The 27,976-nt window shown below is 45.2% G+C and overlaps 3 protein-coding genes across 5 annotated transcripts; 2 read left to right on the top strand and 1 right to left on the bottom strand.

Moving 5' to 3' along the window:
• Nucleotides 1-182: 182 nt before the first annotated feature.
• rasd2b (RASD family member 2b) lies at nucleotides 183-1,893 on the bottom strand. Its single transcript, XM_076728231.1, has 2 exons — nucleotides 1,085-1,893; nucleotides 183-877 (listed from the first exon to the last, which is right to left on the bottom strand). The coding sequence occupies exons 1-2, from the start codon at nucleotides 1,704-1,706 to the stop codon at nucleotides 333-335; spliced, it is 1,167 nt and encodes a 388-aa protein (XP_076584346.1). The 5' UTR covers nucleotides 1,707-1,893; the 3' UTR covers nucleotides 183-332.
• Nucleotides 1,545-13,218, top strand: mycbpap (mycbp associated protein). Of its 3 annotated transcripts, XM_076728228.1 has the most exons (19): nucleotides 2,252-2,378; nucleotides 3,296-3,405; nucleotides 3,544-3,703; nucleotides 3,846-3,952; nucleotides 4,099-4,282; nucleotides 4,587-4,702; nucleotides 4,854-5,004; nucleotides 5,213-5,331; nucleotides 7,489-7,613; nucleotides 8,079-8,187; nucleotides 8,586-8,778; nucleotides 8,936-9,123; nucleotides 9,217-9,363; nucleotides 9,997-10,095; nucleotides 10,275-10,399; nucleotides 10,538-10,665; nucleotides 10,737-10,876; nucleotides 12,377-12,559; nucleotides 12,985-13,218. In XM_076728228.1, exons 1-19 carry the CDS (start codon nucleotides 2,330-2,332, stop codon nucleotides 13,123-13,125), a joined length of 2,574 nt encoding a protein of 857 aa, XP_076584343.1. In that variant the 5' UTR covers nucleotides 2,252-2,329; the 3' UTR covers nucleotides 13,126-13,218. The 3 variants fall into 3 exon arrangements, with proteins under 3 accessions (XP_076584344.1, XP_076584343.1, XP_076584342.1); XM_076728229.1 differs by lacking the exon at nucleotides 2,252-2,378 and adding an exon at nucleotides 1,545-1,668 and having other exon boundaries at nucleotides 8,936-9,363; XM_076728227.1 differs by having other exon boundaries at nucleotides 8,936-9,363.
• A 609-nt stretch (nucleotides 13,219-13,827) lies between these two features.
• epn3b (epsin 3b) lies at nucleotides 13,828-25,920 on the top strand. Its single transcript, XM_076728230.1, has 12 exons — nucleotides 13,828-14,267; nucleotides 17,609-17,837; nucleotides 18,085-18,243; nucleotides 18,696-18,779; nucleotides 19,087-19,384; nucleotides 20,168-20,286; nucleotides 20,953-21,039; nucleotides 23,117-23,240; nucleotides 23,350-23,511; nucleotides 23,597-23,692; nucleotides 23,824-24,117; nucleotides 24,212-25,920. The coding sequence occupies exons 2-12, from the start codon at nucleotides 17,769-17,771 to the stop codon at nucleotides 24,508-24,510; spliced, it is 1,791 nt and encodes a 596-aa protein (XP_076584345.1). The 5' UTR covers nucleotides 13,828-14,267; nucleotides 17,609-17,768; the 3' UTR covers nucleotides 24,511-25,920.
• The last annotated feature ends 2,056 nt before the right edge of the window (nucleotides 25,921-27,976 follow it).

Raw genomic sequence — 27,976 nt, 5'->3', positions numbered from 1 at the left:
ACACACACACACACACACACACATAGATAGATAGATAGATAGATAGATAGACAGATAGATGGATAGACAGATAGATAGATAGATAGATAGATAGAAATTGAAGAATTATCTTTTGCTGTGAATTAAGTTTGGGTATCTCACACATGCGCACTACACAGCCTCTTGTATCAATAAACTAGCCGTTGTGCTATTAAAAATACTTTATTTTGAAAACAATCATCTCCATTTCATGTAATTACACAGCGAGAATGCCTTTTATTTAAAGGAATATCGGTGCTTTATTCGTTGTTTTATTCGCTCTGTAACATTTAGTCTCATTCTCTGTGCGTCTTTCACTGAATCTGACATGTTTCCAGTGCTTTGCCGGGCTTTCTTTGCACATGTGGCCCAATGACTTTTCGGAGATCTGTGCTAAAACTGGGCCGACGGGCCAGTGGCTGCATGGCGCCGCAGGGATCATCGCGCCCCGGGGTCTGGCTCCCCCTCCCCGGCACACGGCCCGTTCGCAGTGCCTGGTACGAACGGAGGGAGACTTTGCGGTGCTGAGACGGACCAGTTTCAGTCGGGAGCCCGCCTCTCTTCGCCAAAGTCTCGAAGACTTTCTCTAGATTTGTGCTTTCCTTTGCAGACGTTTCAAAATATGCACAATCGTCCCCGAGGGCTCGGAGCACCTCTGCCTTCGATATTCCTCTCTCCGACTCCAGGAGATCCACCTTGTTGGCGCAGACCACCAGAGGAACCCGAGGCTGTGCGCACTGCTCTGGCACGGAGGATTTGGTGAGCTTGGATTTAGCAGCCAGAATCTCCGTTCGCAGGGCGCAAACCTCCTCGAAAGAGCTCCGGTCATCAAGACTGAACACCAGAAGAAAAATGTCCCCTGCAGCAACAACAACAAAAGAATCGATTACTTTCCTCTAATTGGTGATTTATTTAATCCTAAACATGTACTCTTCGAGAGAAAGAATTGAGCATTTACGCATGCAGCCATTTCTTGCACGAATTCATCTATTATGAACAAGTAAAAAACTTGCAAGCAATTGCGTGTTCTTTGCAGGACAGAGATTTTGACTGAGCCATTACGCACCAGTGAGGATAGACAGCCGCCGCTTGGCTGGGAAATCCCTTTCCCTGGACGCGTCCAGGATGTCAATTTGGTAGGTTTCTCCGCGGATGCGAAACAGTTTCCTGAGGAAATCCTCGGAGGTGGGATTGTACTCTTCCACAAACCCGTCCCGAAGATATCTTCTCAGGATGGAGGTCTTGCCGACCCGTGGCGCACCAAGGACCACGATGCGCTTACAGTTCTGCGGCTTGGAGTAGAGGGGGTCCTGTCGGTGCTGATCAACGTGGCGCTGCCGGGTTTGACCGTGGAGAACCAGAGCTGCCAGCTGATCCAGTGGGGATCTTTTGCAGGGGTGGCTGCTGTTGGCGGTGGACAGTTGCCTTCCGGCTGCCCCCGAGCGCGTCTTCTTTTCCTGTTTCCACTGAGACGTGGCCACTTTAAGTAACCCCAAGCCTGCTTTAAGTCCGGATGATGTCAGGTGCTGCGACGCGTTTTTGTAAGCCAGTAAGACTTTGGAGGACCCAGCGCACTGCGCGTCCATATTGCCGTGAAACTGGGGACCGTCCATGGAGGAGCAGCTGAGCTGGTGCGGAACAGGGATGGAGGTGAGCTTAGCGCCGGTGGAGATGCTGCCCATTTCCATGGTTGTTAGATGGTACCAGCTCGTGGTTCAGCGCATCAAAGTGGGCTGAATCAGTGATCTGACGTTTTATATGCCTGGCAGAGCGCGTCTGCGGCTGATGTCAGCTGCCTTTATATAGGCTGTCCTCAACCCCGTGGTTCACCCGCGTCATGCTAACTGACAGAAGGGGTAGATGTGTTCTTCAGGAGAGACAGAGGAAACCTACTGCTGGCTGCAGCTGAAAACTGCATGTTTCTGAAGCTCCTTCATGACTGTGCGTCCAAACAGACCCACAACATATCATTATCATTATCGTTATAATCCTAGCAGGCCTGCAGGCTACAATAAGAAAAAACGTATTATCTATTTGTTTTTTATTCCCAATATTTGTACACTTTGTGATATTTGTTTAGCATAAAATTATTATTATTATTATTGAGAGAGAGAGAGAGAGAGAGAGAGAGAGAGAGAGTGCGTGCGTGTGTGTGTGTGTGTGTGTGTGTGTGTGTGTGTGTGTGTGTGTTTTGAGGCGTCCGTTGCCATGGTGACGGTTAGCCGCTGAAGCACAGCTCTAGCTGACTAGCTATCGCTCGGTTGTCCGTAGTTAGTTGTTCGTGTCTGATGCTTTGAGGTAGTTTGACCCAATGAGCCGCCGCGTGTCATCGAAGGAGTTACGACCTCTTAGTCACTCAGGTGAGCTGCAGCGCTGCGTGCCTGGTTCACGTCACTCAGTCTGTGTGTCCTCTCTAGAGGACATGCTTCTGTCTCTTCGTGTAATCAGCCTCACCGTGGTAGCAGAGTTTGGCTGTTCTTCGCCCAGTTTTAAGCCTCCTACACCGGTTTTAATGACTGTGTTTCAACCAACGTGTGAAATTGCTAATCATGAGCACCTGTTTGGTATAATGGTTGATCACACACTTGACTGTAATCCTACACAATCCCTGACTTTGTGCAAGTACCTATAAGAATTGATGCTGGTTTCAAGGCCAAGGGTAGTGACACCAGATATGGATTTGATTGAGATTTTTCTTTTGTTCGCTCACTTTATGTTTTGTAAATTGACAAAAAAAAAAAAAATTATACAATTCAGCATTTTTCCACACCTGCCTAAAAAGTTTGCACGGTACTGTGTACCAAGGGCATCTCCTGCCTCCAGCAAACTGAGTCTGTGAAAGAAAACGTGGAGGAAGCAAAGCAAAAGAAGAGCCATGGACTCTTAATTGTTGTTGTGGCCATGGAAACTATAAATCAAAGTGACAGTGAAATTAACAGAATTGCATAACCATAACAGTTTTCCAGGGCAATCTCTTTGTCTCTCTGTGTGTGTGTGTGTGTGTGTGTGTGTGTGTGTGTGTGTGTGAGCACTGAAGTACTTTGCACACAATGAAGTAAAACCTCATCACTTTTTGAAATGTTAAAATCGGGTCGCTAATAAACAACATGAATCATTATAATCTGTGTGCACAGAGATTACAGAGAGTGAGAGAGTACACCTGTTTGATCTATTACGCAAACACTCTCACACACACACACACACACACACAAACACACACAGACACACACACACACACACACACACACCCTGTTGTCATTTCCTTCCTCTCCTCCAGAACACAAGAGGATAAAAACACTGGAGGAGTTGTGCAGTTTGGGTGATGACCAGTCCAAGACCTCCACCCTCATCCAGGCTCTGGACATCCACCCACGGGACACCAACAAAGTAAACCCACTTCATCTATACACAGGATTAACCATTAGTTGTGAAATGACACCTCCAAATGTAATACACATCACACGTGTGTGAGGCACTCTCATTCCAAAGCAGTTGTGTATGTTAACTATGTTTTTATGACTGCAGCTTCATGTACCAAGGCCACCCAAGGGCCTTCAGAAACCAGCGTTGGCGGCTTGTGTGCGTAAGACACAGCCAGCTGATGAAGTTCGAAGTGCTATGGGGGGGGCGGTGGTGGCTCATCCAGTGACCCAGGACCCTGACTCTCAATCTGTGGACTACACAGGTTGGCTGTATTCCTTTTCCCTCATAGATAATGACATACTGTGCAGCAGCATACAGAAAAAATATCCTTTGTATCCTAGTAATAATATGCATCCTTAAGGCTAAAATGGCGATTTTTTCTGTCCATAATCTTCTCCTTTCAGGGTTTGAAGGGCTTTGGTTTGATGCCCAAGGGATGATTCTTCCACACAGCATCCTGGGTAGTTTAGAGGATTTCAGAAGTTATCTGGAGGATGAGGGGGAGACTGAGGTACAGTCAGAACAAATATGAAAAGAAAATACATTTTTTACATACACTATTTAAAACCTAGCAACCAAAATCAGTAAACTTAAAAAAGCAATAGAATTTCTTTGTTGGTCACCTCTGGTTCCTTCTATCCTCCCTCCACCGTCCAGTTGGTGAAGCAAATACCAAAGGCCCAAGGAGATCCCCTGTGTGAGGCCCGGGGGAGGCATCACTCTGAGGGTGTGGAGAACGGGGGTGGACTGCCCTCAGGCTGCAGAAACATCCAGAGTAATGCCCTGCAGCGCTGGCGTACACATATGAGGCTGCGCAGGCGGCAGCAGCAGCTCTTATCTGGTGAGCTGGTTAGAACAAGAGAGATCAGAATTACAGTTTTAACCTGAATACAACTGCAGGGATGTGAGAGAAACCCCAGTAAACTCACTCATCTGCATTTATACTAAAATAAACAATATACCAGAACAACAACAGGCATTAAAGAAGACACACTTAAACCTGAATGAGGTGTTAATGAATTAACAACAATCTCAAATGAGGTTTCTCATTTTAATCAAATGAAAGAGCACGATATCTGCCGGTTTAAAAAAAATGTCTCTGTCTGTGTCTCCATTCATCTGTGGCTCTTTCCAACTCTGTCAAGACTCGCTCAACACGCCAGTCGAATGCTTGCTGATGAACCAAGCGAACCGTTTCAGAGAAACTCAGGAGCAGAGGGAACTTCTAAACCAAGTCATGCCACTCATCCACTCTGGATATGTATGACACACATTTGTCTGCTCTACTGTGTCTGTAGTCGTCTGTCAGACATGTTTGTTACAGATCTGCAATAACTAAATTCTCTAAAAATCTGCTTTCATTTTCTCTACATTGTCTTCAGTCGTCGTGTGTCTTTACTTCCATTTCTTAGGGTTACCGTGTGGGCAGTGAGTTTTGGAGTCTCCCCCAGCATTATGGAGATGAAGTGAGTGGCATCACAGCCACTCTGACTCAGACAGAGCAGGGCAGACGGGAACCTGTCACACGCATAGCGCAACCAAGCAGCATACGGCAGGAATCAGGTGCACACAGACACCTGCGACACGCTGCGCCAATCTTTCCCTTCAGCTTTCTGGTCATGCTTTCTTCTGTGAAGTGACGGTTAAACTGTCCACTTCTTCCTCTGATGAGACATTTTTAATAACCAGAGTTGGCATTAACAACAAGCCTCTTTTTGGGGGACTACTTGAAACTGTGTTCTCTCTCTTTGTGAAAATTTTCATCCTGTAGGAATAACTTGTGCTGACACTCTGCGTCCAGCCTCCCGGACTTGGGACCAGAGTGCATACCTGCAGCACCAGCGCCAGGAGCTCAGAGAGGTCCTCCTGGACACGGAAATCAAAAAGCCGGTAACACAGGCACAAATTTATTCCATCGGCCCTGTTGTACATTCACAGTAGGCCCTTGCTCCTGGTGATTTGTGGTTTTTCATTTGAGTGTAAATTATGAAATTTTATCAATGGCATTCGACCTATTGAGTCGTGTAGGTATGAGGATGTGTTGGTGGGACTGTATTTGCTCATATTTATTATATCTGATGTATTATATATTGTACAGTAGACAACAGGTTGAAATGATAGAAAGTTGTATAGCTGTAGAATTATACCCTGTTGACATTTCCCATAAAGCATGGCAAATTATGAATCCAAGAGAACCAACTGCACCCCACCTTTTTCAGCCTATATTTGTTTAGAATTTGACAAACTGGCACCATTAAAAGTTTGCTGAATTAGCTCTTAGCTGTTCCTGTACAGACTGCAATTGCTTTAATGAAGAAAACTAAAAAATATCATGATTCTCAGCTAAGTTTGGGATATGTGCATCATGTCTATGTGTTCAAACTGTAACAACCTTCCCCTTACTTTCAGACCACCGGTGATGCACTTGTCACTTCACCTCCACCCACACCTCCCCTGCAACTCTCCAGCGCTCACAGCCTCACAGTGAACACCACTAATCTCACCTGAATCTCACAATCCAAATCAAATACTATTCACATTACACCTTTTTCTGTCCTCCCCACATCATTTCATATGCACAGCACAGGTCTAGATTATGCATGGTTTGTGTTGACACAAACAACTTAATTATTAATTACTGGACCAGTTGTGCAACCACACATCCCACTGAAGCTGCTCACACCCTCAGAACACTCTGTCTCTCACTGCTGGAGCTGCAAGCTGCTCATGATCAGTCTCTTCACGAACAGCTTGTCAACACCCAGTCTTGGGCATACTGTTCTTGCTTTTCTGTACAAGGAACGACGTACAGCACATGGACAAGGCAGACAAGAAAATGTGCACACAGCCACACAAATACACATTTGCATGCAGCACAGGGGCGTAAACACACACATACACTCAAAACTGTTAGATACTGTTGTCCAAATATGTGGTGATGTGTTTTGTTTTGTTTTTTTTTACCTGTAAAACATGCAAATGCATTATGAGATAAATGAAGCACCGCAGCCATGCCATAAACGCTCGTCTGTTTTGCTAACGCAGTTCTGAAATCTGGACCGTGGCCATTCATAGAATCGCACTGTTGAGATCTGTGGTGTAATCAAATCGTGCCGTTCTGCCCTCTGTGCATTGCAATGACTTTATCAGTAGAGGCAGGGAGTTCTGGGGTAAACACCTCTTTGCACAGCCAGTTCCCTTTTAGTCTCATTAACACTGTAAGTAACAGGTGCAAATTGTGAGAAGGTTTATTCAAATTCCATTTTTTCTCTGGTCACACTTGTTATCCTCCTCCCCCTGTTTCTCCCTCTCTTGCTCTCTCTTTCACACACACACATCTATGACATAAGAAGAAATGATGCTGAAGTGATTTAGGGCCTGAAGTACCCTTTGACTAACACACAGACAGAGACAGATTGTCCTGTCAGCAGCTGACTTGTCTGTGTCTGTGTGACATCTGTGCAAAGGGACAGAGATGATGATGATGATGAGGGAGGGGGACAGAGCCAGGAAGATAGATAGTAAGGGTGGAAGGAGAGAAAGATCAAGCCTCCGCTGTTGCGAAGAACTTTGAACTACAGGGCTTTTATTGCATTTGCAGTGTTATAATATAGTGATAGAGCTCTGTCCTCACTGATCCGTTCATTCAGACAAAACATTTAGATGCATAATATAGTTAGAGGAGGGAAGGTAAAGCAGTTACAATAGAGTGCAGAGCAAATATGAGCGTAAATGTTTGACTCAAACAGTTGGAAGAGTTTTAGGGACAGTGTCCAGTAGTTGCACCTCGATCAGCTTCAGTTTAGCCACTGACAACTGGACAGTGTGTTCCACAACACTTTGTCCTGTCCTGTTGCCAGTTTCATAACCCAATTTTGTCTTCTCAGGCTGTACTTTCTGGATGTGAGTGAGTATGCATATTTATTGAAATTTGACTGAGAAGGACTGTGGGTATTGATTTTCAGTTACAGGAACCAGGATGTCGAATGGACATGCAAAGCAGACCCCCTCCCTCAAAACCACCACTCTGTGTCACTTTGTTCACAGGACATCGATGGACTGGAGGTGATTGGCTCTGGCAAACCATCCACTTCTGTCATGATGCGTCGTAGTCCCTTACTGGAGGAGAAAGAAGAGGAGGAGGAGCGCATGGAGATCAAGAAGGACAACCTGTGAGGAAAAAAACTTTGCTCTTCTTTACTGATTCATTAGCCATTGCTATACTTGACTAGACTGAATGAGTCAAAATCTGGCCAGTAGTGCTGAAGAAACAAATACATGGACATATTTTCCATTAATGTAGGATTCAATGTGTTGAAGTTAAATGTCCCGACATGTACCAAAAATTCATGGAAAGTCATAGACATTGTCCCTCATCTTTACACATATTTGTCCATTTAAGGACAGTTTCCTGAAATTTGAAAATTTCCAGTTAGACAAGAATGCTTGAATGCATCATGGCATTGAATGTCAAGATCATCTCATTTAGGAATGTGGAGAGGCCTGGTTTTTAGCTTGTGGGCTATGTTTGAAGGATCCAACCCCTGAATTTTGAGACGGCTAAAGACAAACGTACTCATTCCCTAATTGTCAAACTCACGGACATAATGGTGCTGCTGTCTCATTGTCTTCTAAAGTGATCCCCTGGCCCAGTATGATGATGTCCGTTTAGATGCTCTGTCCATACCTGCCTTGAGGTTCTGTGGTCACCTGGCCAGCTGGACTGGAACCTCTGCCACTAAGCAGGTACAGAGGGGCCTTCAAACAGTTCAGCGATTCATTGTCAATCCATGTACATTATCAAATATTATTACTTAACTCAGACAAAACCAGGCTTATATTAAATACATGGTTTTATTTCTTATTTCCCCTTCTCCTAGTTACTGCAACACTTTCTCCATCTTTACCTGTTACCTTGATAAATTCAGTATAATGTCCATCTCCACAAAACTAATTCCATCAGTTATTGGTTAGTTAGTGAATGCCAGCTATTATATGAGAATTTACAGTCTGCGTCTTACAGGTGACCCATGCTTGTATTATGTAGCAAACACACTGCACACCCATCTTCGAACAGGTAGCTAGGTAATGTGTTATTTGCTTTGCTTTGACTTCCTTCTCGCCCTCTGACACTCATTGACCAGGGAGAAATAGGGATCAGTGGCACAATAACCTTCGAGGCCCTGACTGGAGAAAGAGCCTCATCCCACCTGGAGCTGCACAATGAGGGCAGCACAGCCATCTTCTACAGCTGGCAGCAGCTGCTCATTCCACAAAGCTTTCCACACCTGCGATCACAAACAAAGAGTCCGGTCTTCTACTTCAACTCCTCCTCTGGTACAAACAAACAGAATGTGACACCTGCTGCCACCACTCTTACATCATGCACTGTTTGTCCCTGTGACAGCTCATCATACTGGAGCTTTCAACCAGTTCTCACCCGCACCCCCCACCCCCCTTTCTGCTTTCCATTTCGGTTCCACTCCCATCCAAGGTGTGATCCTTCCGGGTGACGCCCAGCGGATGGAATTCATATTTAAGTCAAAAGAGCCAGGCATCAAAACTGAACTGTGGCAGCTCAACACCCACCCCATGCTGATGCAGGGAGCCTCCATGCAGGTCACGCTGAGGGGAGTGGCTCTGTACCAGGACAAAACCGCAGACCAGAGGCTTTTCATTGAGGTGGTGTACAATCAAACTGTGTCTCCGGTGATTTTCATAAACACAAACCTATATGTGTTCCTGTCTGTGTTTCTGTTGTGTGTGCACGAGCAGAAGAAGCTGGAAAAGATAGTGGTGGTAGAACTGTGTCGGTCGATTGCATACGAGGTGCTGCAGGGGGTCCAGACTCCAGAGAGACCCAGCTCTCCTGCAGAGCTCTACATCACTGAGGAGCACGAGTTTTTAAGCAAAAACCCCAAGGTAAATATGGAAGCGGTTTCCTTAAAGTTTCAAACACCTTTCTTTGAGGTCACTGAAGCTGTGGTTGTATATTGTATAAATCATCCTTAAGGTTTCATAGAAAATATAAATTTAATCAGTGCTGCCCACAGAGAATGATCCAATAAAATTTGTAACACGTTGTTTATCTTAACATCAGGGTGGCCAAATTTCATGTATCGCTGATGTGTCAGATTTGCTTTGTTGTTCATGTGTAATTCCATCTGAATCTGAGTCACACCACCTCATTCAGTGTGAGATGACCAGTTAATAAATCCATTCATTGTGATGTTCTTTTTGATATTTCACTCACTGTAGGAAAGGGTATGATCAACCCATTATGGCTGCCACGTTGCAACCAAGTCGCGTCTGTCATTACCAAATATTAGAATAATTACAGCTCTCTTGGCTGTTCACATGGTCACATTTTGTCACCACAAAGAGTGGCACACAGTTCCTTTCTTTGAGGAGTGAATAAACATGATGACATGAATTCAAGTTGTTAGAGGAGGATAGCTATGAGTAGCAATTATCATCCTGTAGTGTGAAAGTAATTTCTGTTTCTATGGAGTCTTGTGGTCACATGTTTAAATGTTTATTACTGCTCCATTTTAGTTGCAGTACCATGATCAAACAGTGGAGGACCTAAAGAAACTGTGGCAAGAGGTGAACCCAGGACACCCCTGGGACCTCTCTGTTGATACACTCAGACAGGTGGAGACATTTTGTAGTGTTATTGTACATAATAAGATGTAGCAGATTGGCCCATTTTGCAGTTTATCTTCTCGAGGGTCTATTTGAATGCACTGCATACCCTTCTGTAATTTTTTATACCACGATGATGCATCAGAGACATAGCATATTAATCCATTCATATTGTTGCTCTACTGAAGGCTGTGCTGTCTCTGCCTGAGCCAGAGTCAGCTCAGGAAAGGAGCCTGGCTCAGCTCAACTCTCTGCATCTGCAGCTTTCTGAACCCTCTGAGCTGAAATACCATCTAACAGCAGCAGCTATTGGGTGAGGCATAAACACAGGAGTCAGTGTAGCATCTCTATCCTAGCACCTTAACTCTGTCATATACACCCCCACGCTCCACACTCACACAGTCAGTGTGGTAAACCTACATGTTACGATGGTGTGTGTTGCCCCCTGCAGGCAGCAGCTGTGGAGGAAGATGCTGGACACGATGGTCGTTGAGGCCATGTGGCTCAGAAACCTGCTGGGCCTTCCAGAGAGAGACACATGGTTCGATAAAAAGGAGGAATCCCTGATCTGTGATGCTGGTAAGACTCAGAGACGTTCACTCAGACACTGGAGGATACTGGATGCTTACTGCTGTGTTATTACATCACAGATGCGGCTGACAACAGAGATGACAGGAGTGAGAAAAGAGGACAAGCTGGTGCTAAAGAGGAGAGGAGCGGTGTGAGGTCCACACTTAAAGATGTCAACAAAGGAGAGTCCAAGTCAGCAACAACTGAAAAATCAGTGGAGGTGAGGGCAAATTTGATAGATGTGTTTGTGTAGGCTGACTCTCTCCTTTGTCACTGCAGAGACGGGATACTATAAAATGTTTTGCCACTTAGTGGCAGCACATTCACAAGTATTTTAACTATCAGGCTGAATGAAGTATCACGTTTTGTAAGACATGGCACATCGCTTCAGCTGGCTTCCAGCTGATCCAACCATGAGTCAGCATCACCAATTCAAACAAGCTGTCATTTCATCATTCATTCATCTGCCATTTAGCGAGGCAACTCTTGTTTTTTTGTCACTATTGACTGCTTCCACACAACCCAGACACCCACTGCCTACTCTCAATAATGCATATACCCACAATATTATCTCCTATAGGCTTGTTTTCTGAAATTATGTCATAGTGTGTGTGTGTGTGTGTGTGTGTGTGTGTGTGTGTGTGTGCATGCTGGAATCTGAGGTTTTTAGTCCTTTTGACTGCATCTTGGTTTAATTTAGAGGAGGAGTGTCTCTGCCACAATATACAACTGTGTGACCAATATTGTTAGTGTTCTTGACAAATTCATGTGACTAATTCATGCACACCTGTGGGAACATGTGTGTGTTCCTTTGTGTGTGTGGGTACATAATATGCCAGCCATTTGATATGTTGCATTAAACCAGACATCCCGCGTTCAGTCTTCCCACTAAACGCTCTCCATCCAGTGTTTTGTTCCCCAGAGAAATCGTTATAGTAGCTTAGTAAAAGAATATGGAAGTGGTCATTCATGCTTTCACAGTGTGACTGGTCGGGTGAGATAACAAGCAACGAAAATGCCACCTTGCACCCATTCATTTCAATGCAGATGATTGTTTTTCCTGCACCCATCCTCGTTATACCCAGCCGCATCATCCTATTCACAAATCTGAATTTCAGCATCGTCCCATCAGACGTTAATGAGGATGCTGACCGTGCTGTGTCCTGCTGGCTCAGCTGGTCGATACGTAAACCTACTGCTCGTGGCCACAACCTGTTACTTCTCTCCTGTTGTGGTTCATGTCTCCACTGTCAGCCATTGAGAAAAAAAAAAAAGACTTAATATTGAATGTAGAAATAGACTAGAGACACAGTTTTGTCAGTGGGACTGTGTGTTTTGCTGAGTGATTTTCTCCTTTGTGTGATGGTTGAGTCATAGGTAAGGTACAGCGTATTACTCACAGGGTACCATGGAAACGGAGCACGGCGCGAAAATGTGCACCTGCTCTCCAACTGTGTGCCCAGGGTGTGAATTAATAACACCTGGACCAGGCCCAGCCATCTGTGGTACACACACAGCTATACATGAACTCAAACAGCACAGGACATGTTAAACACCATGAAGGATGTGGGAGGCCGTTCTTCATGATGTGGAACGCAGACAACCACCTATCAGCCAGCTCAGCGTAGAAATTCGACCCTGCTGCATGCTTAGTGAAAACTCCATTCCCATCTATCAGCAACCGTCTAACTGTGTGTTTACTATCTGTTCACCCTGTGAGCTGGAGAGCAGAAAGAAGGGGAAGAGGAGGGATGAAGCGGGGAAACGCACTAGGGAAAAGCGAGGGAAGGAATCAGCCTCACTGACTGACACCCATCCAGAGAGTGTCAGTCAGCAACCTCCTGATGACCAAAACGTAGAGGCGGACACGATGGATATTTACACAAGACTCCTGCATAAAAAGGCAAGTCTTTTAATTATCTCTCCAGACAGTTTTTAAAAAGGGACACCACTGTTTTTACACACCAAGTTCAGTTTACTCGTCTTGGGGAGTACCTGTGAAAACAGGGGTAAGATATAACATTGATGATGTAATCAGGGGTTATCGCACGCTGTGCTTGAGACTTAAAAAGTTTAACAGAAAACCTGCCTAACAAACAAGAGGTATGAGGTTTTGGGGGTGGATGCATTATGGGAAACGTAGGATCCTGTGTCTGTGAAGCTTGGCCGTCAGGATATCTCAAGCTCTGATGCTTTAGTTTTCACTATTCTCTGTCTAACATCCTTCTGTTGTGAGTCCCCCAACGCTAAGTCACTTGATTCTGAATTCTTCAGCAGTCCTATTACATCCTGTGAATACATTAATCTATGTTTTTATCTATCGGGCAGGTTTATGCTCTGATGGAGGACCTGGTGGACAGTCTGTGTGACCTGATGGATGATCTTAATGAGGGAGATGAACAGGAGACACACACACTTTTTCCACATGAGAGTCAGGCACAGAAGCCCACTGAATATATGCCCCACTAAGTGTCATAAAATGTGTCACATAGACAGGTATCCATGTTTCTGTACCATATTTTGTTGCAAAATCAATCAATAAACCCTTTGTTCCTCTGGCACAGTGGATCTAGAATAACAGTCATTCTGTCTCATTCACACTTTCACACTCATCATCAGCACGTGGTAGTGAGTTCATCAGTGATGGCAGAAGTATTCAGATCCTTTATTTAAGTACTAATACCGCACTATGAAAACACTCCACCACAAGTAAAAGTCCTTCATTTAAAACCTTGTAGTATAAGTAAGTATGTAAATATTGTCAGCAAAATGTGCTTAAAGTACCACATTAAAAGTACTCCCTGTGCAGTGAAGTGGCCCCTGTCAGTGTTTCACTATTGTATCTGATGGTTTTGGATGTGAGAACCACATATCTGTAGGAAAACAGCCCAGTTTCCAACTTTGGGACATTTTACCAGCTAATGTCCGGTTTTCTTTTTAAGTTTTTATTCATACTGAGAAGTCGGAGAATTCTCTTAACCCATATAGGAACACTTAATCCTTCAGTTTATCAGCAAAATATTGAAAAATATTCTTCATAATCACCAAATTTGGAGATACATGGTTGTCACTGGACGGGAAGGGTGTGAAAATATTAAGTAACTTGTAACTAAAGCTGTCACTTACTTTACTTTAACAGTAACTGTACTTAGTTACATCCCACCGCTGACTGTGCAAACGACGCGGCCGCCCCTGCCTCTCGTCCGCCGCTGTGCGCCGTGCTGTGCGTGCGTAGCCTGCCGGTGCCGTGTGCGTGTGTGGATGGGGGCTGCCTGAGTGAGAGAGGGAGTGAGGGAGCTGCCGTGTGCCGCGCTTTATCCTTGTCCTATGCGGATTTCACCGCTGACTGCCTGCCCGTGCGGCTCGCGTCACCCAGGGTAGGCCGGGATTCAGACGCGGACATCCCCATTCAAAGGTTCCTAAAACACGCTCTGCTCGCCTCCTCTCTCTCTCTCTCTCTGACGTTTTCTGGATAAAGGGACGGGATAATTGTGGTTGCCCTGCAAAGCCGATCCTCGCGGAGAGGGATATAATCGGGGGCTTGGAGGCGGGGGGTAGCAGGGAGGCGAGGATGCTGAGCGGACAAGGCGGGAGATGAGCAATGGGTAAAGGTAAGCTGCACGTTACTGAAATGACCGCGTTGGTTAGTTCCTTGATGTTTTGGGTCAGTAATATTCGTTTAGAGGGTATATACATGCAGTCGACAGTGTGCTGAGCTATGTTACCGACCTACATGTCACTCCGGTGGTAGTTGGCCTTGCACGGGAATCTGTGCAGCACATGGTAGCCCGCACAGGGAATCCACCGCAAGAGTGTGTGCGTGTGTGTGTGTGTGTGTGTGTGTGTGTGTGAGAGAGAGAGAGAGAGAGAGAGAGAGAGAGAGGGAGGTTGGGTAATGCAGACCCACCATGGGCGCCCTCCCCCTCCTCTTCTCCATCGCCACCTGAAAAATACAGTACACCTGCTGCCACAGCACGCATGCGCATCCATAAACGTGGACGACGGGGTGACGTAAGGCCTCTGTGTCGGAGCAAATTGACGCATGAGACCAGAGCTCGTGAGCTCATGAACTTAACCGCCCTCCCTGACTCGCTTCAGCGTGTCACGATGGAGGTGTAATATTTTGAAGTGAAATTCAGAGCCAGCTGAGTTTTGCATCGTGTTGATCATGTGATGTACAGCAGACTCTCTGTGGAGACGAGCGTCACGACTCCGAGCTGCTGATTTCATCAGGTGAATGAGCGACTGAGGCTCGGAGGGAACTGAACCTATTACACGTCAGATGAGTCATTTGAGTGTAGAGCTTGTAGCTGTGAGTCAGAAAATGTGTCCATGTCCCAGTAAAACCACCACAGCTGCTGTCTCTGAGGCCAAGGAGCTGCTGGATTATTCACAGAGCAGCTCCACAGATTGTCCCCGGATGGCTTCATCACCACTGTCTGCCTGTGTGTGTGTGTGTGTGTGTGTGTGTGTGTGTGTGTGTGACACTTCTTCAAATACACACATTAAAACTGAGCTGTACAATATGCCAGAAATATCTTGTTAATTACTGTATGGTTGAGGATGGATTTTACTCTTGAACTTCTGGTTAAAGGTCACATATAAAATTAATTCATTCACGTTCATTGTGGCACAGTTTATTGTAGTATCTGTACGTTTTCTTGAGTAGCTTATTGGCCTGTCAGATAATGTCATTAAAATGAATTTAGTGTTGCCTCTACTGTCTGATGGGATGTGGCCTGGACTGGTCGGATTCCTAATAGGACAGATGGAAGAGGATGATGGTAGAGATAATTCAAGTCAAAGAGCAATGATGGAAAGTAACTAAGTACATTTAGAAAGCAATTTTTTTCTAATGGAGTATTTTTACAGCGTGAGATTTACTGGTAGACGATTTGAATTCTTCCTCCATCATTGTCAAATAGTGAGTTTTAGCAGCGTGGCGGCCAGCAGCACATACTTGGTCCAGGGCTCACAATAATACACAACTTCATCTGTTACAATGGTGGATAGATTCTGGATTAGGGTTACACACAAACAACAAAACACTCACACACTGTTTCAGCTGATTCCATCACCAACGATTCTTTCCGTTTGTCCCCTCAGTTTTTTTTAGAATTTTCGTGCACAAAGAGAAAGATCATATTGCTCCCACAATAGATCTGTTGTGGTGCGATAAAAAGAGTTTCAAACACCTCAGACAGTAGACAGTGCCAGCCTTCAGTGACTTGTCTGTGTGTGTGTGTGTGTGTGTGCAGATGATTATGCAGAAAGGTGATAGCGGTTGCAGTTGCTGAGCTTCACTTTCTTCTTTATGCCCTTCATTGTCTCTGTCCCTCTCTGTCTCCGTTGCACAAACACTGTCAGACACGTCCTCCTCTCGGAGTTTTCTCTCCGTGTCCCTGCTGTGTGCATCTCAGTTGCCCTGTGCTTCTGCTGATGCTTGCTTTTCGGCAGGATGAGGCATCCCATGACTTGTTTTACTATGGCAGCCTTTCGTGAACTGCTACGGGGCAGCAGTGGACAGTGACGAACAAGAGTCCTTCTTAAATATAGTTATTATTGTTGGCAGTGATTCTAGCAGTAGCAGTCTGTTAATAATGTCCTTATATTCAGAGTCAAAGGTATGAATGGATTACTGAACTTGCTTGACAGGCACAAGCTCAGGGGCCTGGTATGTCAGGGGCCCGTAAGCCCTTGAATGGAGTGCTGTTACAAGATCTGAATTTCAGGTGCAGAAGCACTTTTTAAATTCTGGTTAACCTTCAAAATGTTGCTGAAAAAGGGACCGGAGTGAGGAACCTGAGTGGCCAGCATATACACAGACACATGTGATATGCTAATATTAGCTGATATATTGGTTTAGATACTCTAAAACATAAAATGAATAAATGAATGTTTGTGTTTGTTTGCACACAATTATGAAGTGAAAGAAATGCATTCATACTGTAATTAATACATACTGACGCCTTCGTTGTTGTTGAAACAAGTAACTAAAGTATGTGGACTTTCCTGACAAAATGTTAAGAAAGGCAACACATCAGCTTCACCTCATCTTTCAAAATTTAACTTCAGGGAAAAAAGACAAACTCGTGTTCAGAGGGATCGTGACGTCGTGAGGACTCAGCTTTGGTCTAATGGTTTAAATACGTTCTGTGTCAGTCACAGCTTAGTCGCAGGCAGAGGGAGGAATCCTTAATGATCAATTCCCCCGTGGCCTCTCTGAAATATGAATTCGGAAGAGAAAACTGGGTTGTGTGTGTGTGTGTGTGTGTGTGTGTGTGTTGGCCTGAATAAAATAAGCCACCAGGAAGCTTCATCAGACACCTGAGTGCCAGAGCTTCTGTATGACCTACTTCCTGGCTGGGCAGCAGCTACGAGCCTCTCATTCAGTCACTATCATCAGTCGTGTTTCTACTGCTCAGTGTTGTCAAATTGAAGTAAATTTGTCAACACTATCCAACACTTTGGTTTATGTGCAAATACCTGCGAAAATAACGGCATGCCTACCAGGAGAGACAAGATATTTGTTTATTATGAGAGATAATGTGTTATAATTAAGTCTCATCAGAAAGTCTTTGGCGCCTAGGAGGAGGGGCATCACCCTGAGCAAGTATTAGTATTAGCATGGCAACATGCTACACTATGATGGTGAACATAACATAAACATTTAACCTGCTTAACATCAGCATGTTTGTATTGTCACTGTGAGTTAGAAATCATGGGGAAGAAACAGCATTCACTGAATCCACAGCAACACTGTGCTTATCGTTTGTATCCCAAAGCATTATGGGAACTATAGTTCTAATCACTACCGAGGCCCAGACTGGGATGGGCCACAATGTCAGGTTTTGAAAACCCCTGATAGGACTCTGTTTTTCTTTTTCTTATTAGATCAACCCTAAAAGAGTGAACATGTCCGTGGTTTGCTGTGTCTGTCTCTTTGTTCCAGGGGCGTCCTGTGACTCCTGACAGAGAAGAGGAGCCTTCATTGCCATAGCTGCTGCTCCTCTCCTGCTCCAGTCCACATTCTTCCTTCCACCCCCTCTCTTCACCTGTTGAGTGTTCGTTTTTCACTTTCTATCCGTCCACATCCTCCATCACCTGTCACCATGACAACCTCAGCTCTGCGACGGCAGGTGAAGAATATTGTGCACAACTATTCAGAAGCGGAGATCAAGGTATCATGCTGCACTCTCTTCAAGTGTCACTGATGGGTAGTAGCTTTTATGTGTTGGACTCCGAAGAAGGAACTACTCCTTTGCATTAACATTTACGCTGAGTCATCAGATCAGAACACATCACAACAAACGCTTGACGTAAAACTTCAATAAAATGTGCTTTGACTCTTTTAATCCCTCACTTTCTTTATGACACTGAATGAAAAACAAATGGACGTCATTTCCCGTCTGCTGGTGATGTATTTAGGTTCGTGAGGCCACTTCCAACGACCCATGGGGCCCGTCCTCGTCTCTCATGTCAGAGATCGCTGACTTGACCTTCAATGTGGTGGCGTTTGCTGAGGTCATGGGCATGGTGTGGAAACGCCTCAACGACAGCGGCAAGAACTGGAGACACGTCTACAAGGTGAACCTCATTAAAGAGTTTCTGTCAGATTTGACTTCTCACTCGGATTAGAAACGCTCTCTGTGTACATGCTTCTCTTCTTCTCTGCTAGCTTACTTTACTTTCATCTCTTCTCTCACCTTTCCCTCTCTAATCATTTATTCAACTTTTTTTCTCTCCCTCCGCAAACATACTTCACCTTCACACTTATGTCTGCTGCTACGTCTTCTTTTGACATTAGCATGATGATGTTATTGTTTAGCTCAAGTGCAGCCTCACAGAGCCGCTAGCATGGCTAAAGGCTCTAGTTTTGTTTTACCGTTGTCTCCTGTCTCCATCTCATTGCACATCCCTGTAAAGTACTTCTATTTCATAATATTTATGTATTTTTCTACAACTATAATATGGATAGTGGAGATGTGAAGAAATACTCTTTTTGGTCTGTCAGTGTGGTAATCAGCATTTGCCTCCAGGCCCTGACCCTGCTGGATTACCTGCTGAAGACAGGATCAGAGAGAGTGGCCCAACAGTGCCGTGAGAACGCATTCACTATTCAGGTCTGGACTGCAACAAGAGGAGAGCCTCAGGAGTACAGCTGGTTTCTTGTTTATTGTCTGAGTCATCACTAGTTGTTACCTTCAGTTAATGTTACACTGCATAATGTAAAAAAACAATCACCCAACACAGTAACATTACATTCAAACACAGAATAGAACAATCAACCAACAGTCTCCAATCATAGTCAGTGAATACACGCTTTACCTGTTTTGTGTCTTCCTTTATTTATTGGATTCCTGAGATAAAAGTCAAGAGTAAATTATTATTTTGGTTGAATTCATGAATTTGTGTTTACGTGTGGTTCAGACGCTACGTGACTTCCAATACGTGGACCGCGATGGTAGAGACCAGGGCGCCAACGTGAGAGAAAAAGCACGCCAACTGGTGTGTCTCCTCCGGGACGAGGAGCGGCTCCGCCAGGAGAGGAGCCAAGCTCTGAAGACCAAGGAGCGGATGGCTGGGGGAGGCAGCGGAGGGGGCGGGGGTGTTTACGGAGGTATACCCCCGTCTTACCACCCGGGAAGGCGGACAAGCCAGCCCAGCATGGCTGTTCTGTACGGAGAGGAGTTCAGCCGCTCCAGAGGCTCTCCATCCTCCTTTAACTGTGAGTGTTGTGGCTGTGAACACAGCTGTGAACACACCCTTAAAGTTTATTTACACATCCATCAGTTGTTAAACAATGTTGTCATTTATTTGGCTGTTCAGCTGCTCAGTGCTCCACTATGTTCACCAGCTACTTTCTGACTTTGTCTGTCTGCCTTTTGCTGATGAGCAGGTCGAGTACAGTGTTTTTTATAGGCCAATTCATGACTGTCTCTTCTACTGCATGGGAGAAAGTTGACAGCCACAAATCCAGAAACACTATTTGAAAACACGTCTGACAGAGCAAAAATCTCACCTTTGTGCTCAATTAAGTTTTGTTGTGTGGCATCTTCTTTGCCTCAATGTGTGTGCCGTATCACAGTGAGGCAAAGAACCCATAATGGGCTCTTTGCTGCCCTCTGAGGCCAGACAGTCACAAACAGCCACTGCTTTCCGACAGCTGCTGAGTGTAGCTGGATGATCTGTACTGTTTCGCAAATGTGCCTCACCACCACCTCTGCTAGAGAGCAGCGCTCAGCCGGAGCTTTTGGAAGACGGGCATTAAAAATACACACTTGTCTTCAGGCTGATCCCAAGTGGAATGCATGTTGTGGGTTTGCTGTGCGTGTTGCCCAGCGCTTTCCAACACATAGATTATCAATACTGCAGCACGGGACTGAAAATATTCAAGCTCCACACTTCCTGTGCTCCATGTCTCATGCATCCCCACATCAATCTGACCATTTCTCCTCACCCACCATTATTGCATCCTCCATCTAACGCCCTCACTCGTTCCCATCTGCAGCCTCGTCCTCGTCTCCTCGCGCCGCCTCAGACCTGGAGCAGGCCCGACCCCAGACCAGCGGCGAGGAGGAGCTGCAGCTCCAGCTGGCCTTAGCCATGAGCAGGGAGGAGAGTCAGAAGGTAAAACAACATGCACACACACACACACACACACACACACACACACACACACACCGCCTCTGTACTCGAGCCACACGTCTCATTGCCCCTTGGTGATTTCAGTAATGAAAATTTTGTTCAAAAAATCTGAACATTCGCCCACCTTCATCTAGCCAGCCCTTCCTTTCCCTGTTACCATAGAGATGGATGAAGACACACAACTACAGATTGCCTTAAGCCTTAGCCAAAAGGAGCACGAGCAGGTACACACACGCAGAAACACACCTCACTCCTCACCATGCAGTGTCCACACTCATTAATCCTCTTGTGTGTGTGTATTTGGTGATATGGCTTTCAGATCTTAACTAAAACGCGTCTCTAATGACTTTCTTCCCAACTCCTTCCTTCCTGAGCCAGCTCGCTCCTTTCCAGGACCTCTGCCGCGTGCCTCGCAAACTGCTCGCATTGGGTTTAAATGTTTAAACTTCTACGTATAAAACATCGTCTTCGCTCTTTCTTGTGCTCTGCTCTGAACCAGCCTCTGCTCTTTGTCAGCTGAATATTTCAACAGCACACAAAAGTCACAGGCCGAACCCAAAGACGGTTTCGCTCGTGCTGCGGTGTGTGCGAGTGCGTGCTCATTGCCGTGGCGATAATGTTGATGATGTCACGATGCCGCCCCTGCAGGAGCAGTGCTGTCGTCAAGGAGACGAGTCTCTGTTACAGAAGGCCCTGGATGAGAGCAGGAGAGAGAGCCAGTCAGGGACACAGGAGGTGAGTTTGAAAGCTGTGTGTGTGTGTGTGTGTGTGTGTGTGTGTGTGTGTGTGTGTGTGTGCTGCACCGTGTGTGTGTGGGTGCATGCGTGCCACACAAATGTGTTTGGATGGAGAAGTGGGCGGGTGCGTTTGTAGGTGGATGTTGGCAGACATTTAGAGAATGAAGTGCAGTTTATAGTGCGGACTGTGGGACAGGGAGGGAAATGAGACAAAAAGACAGAGATCAGCTCAAAGAGGGAGGTTTGAGAGAGAAATGCCAGAGAGCCGAGAGAGACGAGAGAGAGAGATGTCTGCTGAATGATAATGACTTCGTCTGTCTAACCTTGAGCTCAGCGTGACATTTCCTTGAAAGCATGCTCCTTATCTTGTAGCACACCAGCTCTTTTACTCGCTGGCCTGTCAGAGGGAGTATCGGAGTCACCAGCTGTCTCATGTAAAGGTCCCCATGGCTTGCAATTGGTTATATCACGTCTTATTGTGAAAGTCCCATTACTTTCAGGTGCTCCTTAAAAAGAAAAGCATGGAAGTAAAGTGCAGGGAAAAAATGGTAATAACGAACGTCTCATTGGTTCTCTGAATTCCTGACATATTCACAAGGTGAGATACATGTCATATATCATCATGTCTCGTATCATCAGACGGTCAAAAATGACTTTTAATTTTCTTTTATCTGATGCTGCGATTTGATACGATTTACAGTGGTTGTAGTGGGATTAAATTCTTAAAGACACCCTCAGATATCGTTTAAGACAAATGAAACTGTATAAAATGTAAAAAGATGACACTTGGAATAATAGTTAGTGTCAATGCTTTGTTAAACATTCTTAAAATTACATCTACTCCTTCTCCATCATTTAAACATGCAGCAACATTTTTCATTTCTGAAATGATTCTCAGTGTATGTGCATCAGAGGTTCGACGTGTAGTAGTTATAAAGCTTTCAGGTTTCACATGTAAACAACTGATATTAACATATTTGAACTGTTAAAATTATAATTGACATAATTTAACATGTAGTTCCGCAGATGTTAAACAGATATTAGAGAGAAATGTCTAAATGATACCATTGATTTATGCACAGTTATAATCACGATGCTGATGTAAAGTGTGGAAAATGCCATTTCAATTAACAATAGCTCAAAAAATATCATGTGCTTATATTTTCCATGTACTTAGTTATTCGCTAAAATGAAATTACATGCTGCAGAAGCCTCCGCACGAGCAGTTTTTATGGTATCACATTTCCAAATGGCCACTTAACGTGTCATCTTAATGCACATACAGTCTGCAGCACTTTGTCACGTGAAGTTGAGCAGTAAACAAAACGCTGTTAGCAGACGGCGCTGCTGTGAGACGCTGCTCTGCCAACTGCTGCAGAATAAACAGTGGAGTCCAGATGCAGTTTGTTAACTCCCTCAATCACTTTTCACTGCATTACATCATGTAATCCCACTGCACCTCATAACATGCAGTTAACAATACCCACTGCATTGTGCGAATCAGACTCTACAGTATAACTCACAAGGACGCTTAAATGCTTCTGCTGTTAGAAATGTATGTTTTCAGTCGAGTGCCAGTGAAACACAAGTGCTTATTCATGCTTAAAGGAAACAACATAGTGTTTCTTTTTAAAGTGAGTCAACTGTTTCCTGGTAAGTGAATAAAGACTGCGCTGCTCTGTCAAAACCACGTATCTCTAAAACATCAACTTTTTATAAACAATTATAAACAATTTGTTTAGTTTAAGAATTTTCTCGAAGCATAAAGAAACACCATCCTACTCTGATCAAATCTGGCAATACATGGTTTTCATTGGAACAGCATCAGGGAAACATTTCAGACACCACGACTTCTTTATCAACTGCTTCACTCAGCTCAGATCTGCCAAGCTGAATGTCTAAATCGTGTTTTAAAGTAAACGTTACGTGTATCTCAGTAACTGTGTCGGTCCTCATACTCTCCTCCAAACAAGTTTCTAATTAAGAGTCTTGCATGATTCAAAAATCCACCCTGGAACACAAACCTGAGAGTAATTCGCACAAATTTACAGAAAGGTTTATTGCTCCCTCTGTAGTCAGCCATGCTGGACCTGGTGGACATATTTGGCCCCTCATCTGAGGTCCCACCTCCGCCTAGTGACCCTTGGAACTCTGCGCAGCCCACCTGTGATGTCACCTCTGACCCCTGGGACTCTGTAGGTGGGTGGTTCATCACAAACACACAAAGGCCAGGACGATGCTAGACCTATTGTACCAGCTCTCTGTGTTTTCTCAGATTCTGAGTTAGTATGTTTTTACTGCTCCACAGCGGTCCACTCCAGCACTCCTGTGATTGGTAGCCCTTGGACGGCCCCTCCTTCGTCCTCCAACGCGTCCAATCCTTGGGCACCCTCACGCACAGACCCCTGGGAAGCTGCACCTGTCTCCTCCAGTCCTGTCGATCAAGCATGGGACAGCCCAACAGATGGAGGTACCTTTCGGCAACTCTGGTGTCATCAAGTTTTCGATGTTTGTCCAAAAATGTAAGATGTTACTGTGTTGAATTTGACATGCAGGTGGTGAAGGGGCAGATCCGTTCGCTGCACAGGAAGAGGAGAAGCCTAAACAAGACGTTCCTCAAGTGTCGTCCCCTCAACCTGCTAGTCCCACAGGTAGTTTAGTATAAGACAGACAGAAGTTCTGTGGACTTTAAATACAGAAGCCATAAGTTTCCTGCATTGACAGGAAGACCAAAGGTAGCCTACTGTGGTGTCTAAAAACGATTTTTCTTGTCCTGATGCAGATGCAGAGCTCTTTGGGGTAAAAGCAAACTCTGACCCATTTGCCGAAGCAGATTCCAAACCAGATCCGTTTGGGACTGACCCTCCAGTGAAACCCCAGGTAAACGGACGGGAGTCGGCCAGCCCAGAGATGTTTGACCTGTCGCGGCTTGCGCCCCCGCTCAGCGCCCCGCCTACTCGTGTGTGTCGAACCCCAGAGGCTTTCCTGGGACCTACAGGGGCATCGCTGGTCAATTTAGACGCTCTGATACCCTCCAACCCACCTAGCAAGACACACAACAACCCCTTCCTCTCAGGTAACAAAGAACCTTTCGAGAAATCACATTTGTTCTTACAAAAACATTATTGTGATATTGTGAAAAGGTTTTTTACCCAATTCTGTCTTCTCAGGTCTGAGTGCTCCATCTCCAACCAACCCCTTCCACTGCGACCAGCCTCGCCTCACCCTCAACCAAATGCGACCATCCTCTACATCCCCGCTGCCCCCACACATGCTCTCCTACAGCCCGTCGCTGCCCCTCCCTCTGCACCACCAGCCACCCATCCTGCCCTCCTCTCTCACACAACCTCCCGCTGGACTCCTGGACCTTCCCTCCAACCTCCCGCAGCCCCTGCTCCCCCTTTCTCCGCGACCAGCCCCCCGGGCTCAGTCACAGACACAGACACACAGCCACAACCCCTTCCTCTGAGACGCCTGCGTCTTTCACACTCTGGTCTGCAGAGGGAGACGACAGAACAGACTCTTTCTGGATTCATCTATGCCGACTGCAATGAGACTAGTTTAAAATGAGCCTGAACTTGACTGCGGATCCTGGCTTGATGTCATCGTGCACACTTGAAGCGGATCAGTCTTGGACTGGATGTAGGTGTGTCTGTCTAAAGACACATCAGCTGCTATTTAACCTGAACTCTTGAAGAAAAGCAAACTCACACACACACACATGCACTCAGGCGCACTTGAGGGTGCACAGACACAGACATGCACACACCACCAAACTAACAGGGTGTATCTCAACAGTCCCTTCGATGCCTTTTTCCCCGTGAATAGTGACAACTCCGAGCACCCTCTGACCACACTGACAGAACTATTCCATTACAAGATTGGGATGAAGCCACATACTTTGATTGTCCACCAAGATTCACAAGGATCCTTACCGCTGCTGCTTCACCGACGAAAGCATGAATGCATCCCGCCCCCCACCTCCCGAGACTCCAAACTATTCTATTCTACTGAGCACCTGAGATGAGTTCTTCAAATAAATCCTCTTTTTCTCATGAGTCAAATAGTATCTTGAGCTTTATTGGCACAACTGAATCACCGGAGACAGCCCCAAAAGTGTGTCACTGTAAGATTCAAAACAGCATTCAGCACTGTTCAAGAACTAATTGACTCAGGCATCCCTTCCTACGTCAACATAATGATATCTATTTTGCATTGCCTTGTTACCTTGCAAGCTCAATAGCACCTTGTCCTAAGTTAGTTATGTTGTTTGTCCTTTAAGGCAAGCAGCCCCGACAAGATCCAGGTGGATTTAAAACTGGACTGAACAAGCCTAAGCTAGACCTTACTGTCTCAATCTGGACTTAAACTGATCACTGATTGTATCCTATCGGACCCGTGTGCCTGTCTCTACAGCTGACCCACAATGCATTCCCGGCTGGTTGTTATTGGCGCCGTGAAGGAGGACCTCAGGGAGACCGCTCTGTCCCTCCTCCAATGAGAGTCAACCTTAGGTGAATGGAAAGGCATTTCTACAGAGAAAAACGACAGGGAGATCAATGACTTTATTTCAGATGTTAGCGTAAAAATGAGATATGAAGAGATAAGTGAGGAGCAAAGGAAAGCTGAAGCGGAATAAGGTAAAATGATTACAGACGATTGACTGATGTGTTGAGCAGCAGCTCCTCTCCTCAGCTCCTCGTTCACTAAAGAGTCTGACAAGACGAGATGTTTGGTGATCACTGCACTGAACCTGGACCTGAATGTGAAATGCCTGCCTATAGATACACACAGGCTTAGTACATATGTATTTAACAGAATGATACCTATAAAGTATTATGGAATATTATACCAATAAATGAATGGTGTTTGCATTATAGTTTCTAAAGTGTTCATATGATTGATTGATTGATGAGTTTCTCATTCATATCATCTCTTACAGATAACTGCCACATACAGTTAGACAGTAATATGTGTTCATTACTGAGTCCGATTGCTGACTTGTGCTACTGTTACACTACATTTCAGCGTTCACTAAACTTCTCTCTCATTTCATCCTTCACACAACTGCCTCCGTCTCGGACTGTCTGACAGTGTGCACTGTTGACGCCATTGCTATGTGGGACATGATGGAACATAAGTAGCCAATCTGGTTGTCCATGTGTCTGATTCTCACGCAGCAGTGTGAAGAAATACGCTGTGTCACAAAGTAAGTGACAGCCAGCAGCCTTAACTCACCATATGACAGTGAGCCTCAGCCCTCAGTAAACTGTTTATTTAGCAGTGAAATGTGTGCAAAGGCATGAGTCAAATAATGAGACTAAGTGTCTGAAATAAATGGCGCTCCTTCACCTGGTGTTACAGAGAATCATAAACATTCATAGCTATTTTTGGTCTCTAGCAACTCCTGAGACAAACATCTGACTCTTTAGCTGCTAAATGCTCAATTCAGTCCACTAGCTTGTCGCTGACTGTGTCTGTCTGGTGCAAGTAAAGTATAAAGTGGAAGTGAGCTGCAAATACATCTGATAATTCTCTGTAGCTTTGTCTCTATTAGTGACCCCTTTCACATTGTCATAATGTTGTTAGTGCTGAGGAGAGGATGGAGTTGATATGAGCAGTTTTGCTCTTTGGCCACTAGGGGGTGTTATTGACACAGTGTACTGCTTTGGCACGCTACAGGGTTTTGCTCCTGTTATTCACTCCTAATTATATCATCAATCCTGATAATATTTTACACCTGGGATTCTAAATGCGTACAGCTACGTGGGTGTTAGCGACGTAAACCAGCATGCACACACACGTAAGGTCCCAAGCCGTAGTACTGTAAACAACAGCTCTACCTCAGGAATTATCAAACTAATGCGTCCATCCCTTGGACCGTGGAAATATAGTTTTCCGGATACATTGTCATGCACTAAAGTCTTGCAAAGGGGAAATTTTCATTGCAGTACAGCCAGTTGTTGAGGAGATTTCTTGCCCCTGACAAAGTATTGAAATGATAGAAAGTCTGATTTCGCCATCCTTAGGCCCTGCTGTGTCCCCTGCCATCCTCAGCTGTCAACGCACTGTATGTCTCCTATCTCTGTGTGTGTCTGCATGTGCTGCTGCTCAAGATAAATTAAAACCATCACAAATTCTCTCAAAAGGTCAAATACGGGCAATTACCAAAGCTAAACTAAACAACGCGGGACATCCAATCATGCCCATACCTCGAGACACACTCGCGCACTTCCCCTCTCTTTAATGTCTGGCATTTCTGTCCAAACAAAATCAAGTGCAGTCTGATCACAGATCAGACAACAGACAACAGCTGCAGTCTCGACCTCCAGATACAGTAACTCAACTTGTGTGCACATTTGAAATGCACCATCGCCATGTGGTGTTGATTTGGTGGAGGAAGGGACATAAACAGGCAGCAGTGATTGATAGTGAGACCAGTTGTGAGAGCGAGTGCAGAATACTTTTTATTGCAAAAGCAGTTCAGAGACCCTGCGAAGCTGCTGTGCAAGGAACTGGACGAACTTCACAGCCACAGTCAGAACAGACTCAGAGGAATTCGCAACCTCGTCCTGAACCTCTAAGATTGAAATGTCTGAGTAATATAATTAACTTTTGGTTAATCAAGAACGGCTGTCTGCAACGATCAGTCTCTATGAGTCAGAAATTAATATCTGGCTTGCCTCACAGGCTCAGTGCAATACTCCTGCAAAGATAAATGGATGGTTTCTCCGGAGTTTCACAGCGTTTCAGCAGACAGTAACACAAACAGTCTTTCTCTTGGCGATCCCGTTTAGCATGTAGGCACTGTTGCATCTGTACCGTCAGGCCAGATTCCCTCTTGATATCGTTTATCACGTACTCAGGCATGAGAGAATAATCCCTGATCTTGGTCCTGGTCTACCCCCCCCCCCCCCCCCCCCCGAGCTGTTGTT

This window comes from Chaetodon auriga, chromosome 4 (assembly GCF_051107435.1).
Source record: "Chaetodon auriga isolate fChaAug3 chromosome 4, fChaAug3.hap1, whole genome shotgun sequence".
Lineage (NCBI taxonomy): Eukaryota > Metazoa > Chordata > Actinopteri > Chaetodontiformes > Chaetodontidae > Chaetodon > Chaetodon auriga.
Note: the sequence above shows the minus strand (reverse complement) of the source record. Positions and strands in the feature narration are given on the sequence as shown.

Excerpts from the sequence above, each read along its gene's own strand:
- mycbpap (XM_076728227.1), top strand. The coding sequence starts at position 2,330 with ATGAGCCGCCGCGTGTCATCGAAGGAGTTACGACCTCTTAGTCACTCA. Across the intron at positions 8,188-8,585 it reads GAACCTCTGCCACTAAGCAG|GGAGAAATAGGGATCAGTGG; the intron begins GTACAGAGGGGC and ends CTCATTGACCAG. Across the intron at positions 10,877-12,376 it reads CAACTGAAAAATCAGTGGAG|CTGGAGAGCAGAAAGAAGGG; the intron begins GTGAGGGCAAAT and ends TCACCCTGTGAG.
- rasd2b (XM_076728231.1), bottom strand. The coding sequence starts at position 1,706 with ATGGAAATGGGCAGCATCTCCACCGGCGCTAAGCTCACCTCCATCCCT. Across the intron at positions 878-1,084 it reads GCGGCTGTCTATCCTCACTG|GGGACATTTTTCTTCTGGTG; the intron begins GTGCGTAATGGC and ends TTGTTGCTGCAG.
- epn3b (XM_076728230.1), top strand. The coding sequence starts at position 17,769 with ATGACAACCTCAGCTCTGCGACGGCAGGTGAAGAATATTGTGCACAAC. Across the intron at positions 20,287-20,952 it reads GCAGGGAGGAGAGTCAGAAG|GAGCAGTGCTGTCGTCAAGG; the intron begins GTAAAACAACAT and ends CCGCCCCTGCAG. Across the intron at positions 24,118-24,211 it reads CAACAACCCCTTCCTCTCAG|GTCTGAGTGCTCCATCTCCA; the intron begins GTAACAAAGAAC and ends CTGTCTTCTCAG.